Raw genomic sequence first — 2,950 nt, forward strand, 5'->3', positions numbered from 1 at the left:
ATGGACAAGTAAAACTGACCTAGGGCGTCGAAAAGTTGCCCCTTATGCAAGCAAGGCATGAGCATGGTAAAAATAGTTTCTTTCCCCTTTTTTTGATCCCCAAATTTGAAAATCATTACTTTTGCCGATTTTCATTCCTTTCTTCTAATTACACTTCAACTCATTGAGATTTACCCAATAAACAATAAATACACAAAATTAGGTCATAATTAATCATAAAAACTTCTGAATGTCTATATTTAAAGGCCTAGTCACTTATCCGAGATAAGCATGGAGAACATGGGAGGATGTGCAACACGTTCACGAAAAAGAGATTAGTACGAAAAAGTAACGTTATATGATGTTTATAAATGAAAATTAAAAATGAGTCATGTTTTACTTTGACCCTTATAATTTAGTTACTTTGAAAAGTTTATCAAAATTCTTGTTTGTTCATACTTAAAAGTTATATATATATATATATAAAGTAAGAGCAACAATTATAGCATGGAATCCAGAAATATTATTATTTGGAACTACAAAAAGTAATGAGGACAAAAGATGTATGGCAATTACTATATCAAATGGACAGATTCTTGCATTCCATTGCACTAAAGGTCAATCCAAAACCTAATTCCAGCCTCCCCCGCCTCTCCTCTCTCTCTCTCTCTCTCTCTCTCTCTCTCTCTCTCACCATGTCTTCCCCTTCGCAAAATACCCTGAAGATAGGCATGATAGGTTTTGGCCGTTTTGCACAGTTCCTGGCAGAAACCATGGTAAATCAGGGTCATTCCATAAGGGCCACATCGATATCAGACGACACAGACCTCCGCACTCAGTTGGGCATCCTATTTTTCAGGTATAAAATATACACGACGTTTTCCAAAAATCAAGTAAATTTTCCCACACATAGTTTGCTGATAAGCTAAAATGTACGCATGTCAACGAATGAGCAAAGATATGATCGCATTTCTTGAATCAAACAACGATGTTATACTGCTATGCATACCAATCCTGTCAGCGTCCCAAGTCATCAAGTCAATTCCATTCCATGCCTTGAAACAGCCCGTACTTTTCGCAGATGTACTCTCAGTTAAAGAGCACCCAAAAGACCTACTGCAACAAGTATATATGCAAATTTCTTAATGCTTCAATACAAACGACCTTTTTATTTTACTCTTTAACCTAATATGAATAGCAATATAATGTTTCATAAAGGTCGTGCCCCAAGATTCGGATGTGCTCTGCACTCACCCGATGTTCGGGCCAGATAGCGGGAAAGATGGGTGGAAAGACCTGACTTTTATGTTTGATAGAGTTCGAATAAGAAATGAAGTTACATGCTCCAGTTTCCTTCAGATTTTTGAAAGTGAGGTAAGCACTAATTTCTTGTAGCAGATCTCAGTAGTAAAGAGTTTTAATATCCTTGATCAACACAAAATGCATCCCAGAGATAAATTGATCATGTTGTAATTTCATTCCTTGTCATGACAAGGAAACTACAACCCAGAATGAGAAATTTTACCAAAAAAATAAGAATTCGCCAAGAAAACAGAATACCAGTAAAGAAGTACATCGTAATAATTAACAACGAGATTTATTCATACTTGCATTCGAAACCAGATGTTTTAAGCACACTAATGATAAAGTAATTAATTGCATAGGGTTGCAGAATGATGGAAATGAGTTGTGAAGATCATGATAAACTAGCAGCAAAAAGTCAATTTCTCACCCACGCTATTGGCAGGTATACATTTTTCATGTATTGTCTGAACAATTACAAGAAAGACAACTGACGTAATAGATTTCTCCTATTTACAGGGTCTTGTCCGAAGTAGAAGTTGAACCAACATCCATAGACACAAAGGGATTTCAGAAGCTCATTGAAGTGGTATGCTCAATTTCTAATACTTGCATAAATTTTTCCTTTTCATTTTTCATATAATAAACTAATACAACTTAAACCATATCTTCAGACATTCATTATATTGAAATAAATGAAAAGGGTGAAGATAAAATATAGATGAAGCGTAAACACACTAACATAGAACTACATGCAGAAGGAGAGCGCAACAAGAGACAGTTTCGATCTGTTTAGTGGCTTGTTTATCCATAATAGGTTTGCCAGACAGCAGGTAGGGAATTCTCTCTGATATCCAACAATAAGTTTGTCTTCTAATCATGTATTTAAAGTAATTCAAGAATCTGAGTTTTAAATTCATGGCACAGCTCGATAACCTAGAACTTGCTTTAAAGAGCGTCAAGCAACAGCTAATAAAGAGGATGAATGAGGAGCTGGATCAGAGCATAAACACACCTAATAACTGATGGGGAAGGATATCAGCAGGTGAACATTTTATCATTAGTCTCTTGCTATCTCGGACTACCAATTTGAAGTTGATAGCAATCTTGAGTGAATCATCCTATCATTACCATAAACAAGTCTGAACAAAATTCTTCAATCTGTACATTTATCAAAAGAGAAATAATTCAGTCCCAGTATGGTCACTTATTGACTGTTCCAGATTGGTTTGTTGAATAACTGATTGATGATTTCAGCCATGCATAGCTTAGCTCCTCATATTTTGTTAATTTGTTCTCGAAATTCTAGTCTCTTCTACAAAGTGAATGTGGAGATCATGATCAATTGTATTTTTCGCATCTGCACTAACATATCCAATCATATTTTTCAAAATGAACATAAAATTGAACTTTAAATAGCCTCGAGTCATCGAAATAGCAGGTCAAGTCTTAAACATCTGTAGCTCGGGCAATACAAAATTGAGATGGGAATTATGAGGTTCTTAAAAAAATATACGTAGTTTGGGCAATACAAAATTGAGAACGGAATTATGAGATTCTTAAAAATGATATACTAAATTGAGTGTGCTATGTCAACAATGGTTCTGTGGTGTGGTTTTCTGTTTCCCATAGTTGTAATATGTAAGCTAGCCAAAATTTGAAGAACACA

At 35.1% G+C, this 2,950-nt stretch overlaps 1 protein-coding gene across 1 annotated transcript; it reads left to right on the forward strand.

Annotated features, from left to right (window-relative positions):
• Window positions 1-645: 645 nt before the first annotated feature.
• On the forward strand, window positions 646-2,557 carry LOC111368391 (arogenate dehydrogenase 1, chloroplastic-like). The gene is made up of 7 exons (XM_022989617.1): window positions 646-838; window positions 933-1,104; window positions 1,198-1,353; window positions 1,644-1,726; window positions 1,801-1,870; window positions 2,040-2,114; window positions 2,209-2,557. Exons 1-7 carry the CDS (start codon window positions 675-677, stop codon window positions 2,305-2,307), a joined length of 819 nt encoding a protein of 272 aa, XP_022845385.1. The 5' UTR covers window positions 646-674; the 3' UTR covers window positions 2,308-2,557.
• Window positions 2,558-2,950: the final 393 nt, after the last annotated feature.

This window comes from Olea europaea, chromosome 19 (assembly GCF_002742605.1).
Source record: "Olea europaea var. sylvestris chromosome 19, O_europaea_v1, whole genome shotgun sequence".
Classification (NCBI taxonomy): domain Eukaryota; kingdom Viridiplantae; phylum Streptophyta; class Magnoliopsida; order Lamiales; family Oleaceae; genus Olea; species Olea europaea.

Excerpts from the sequence above, each read along its gene's own strand:
- LOC111368391 (XM_022989617.1), top strand. The coding sequence starts at position 675 with ATGTCTTCCCCTTCGCAAAATACCCTGAAGATAGGCATGATAGGTTTT. Across the intron at positions 839-932 it reads TTGGGCATCCTATTTTTCAG|CAAAGATATGATCGCATTTC; the intron begins GTATAAAATATA and ends TCAACGAATGAG. Across the intron at positions 1,727-1,800 it reads CTCACCCACGCTATTGGCAG|GGTCTTGTCCGAAGTAGAAG; the intron begins GTATACATTTTT and ends TCCTATTTACAG.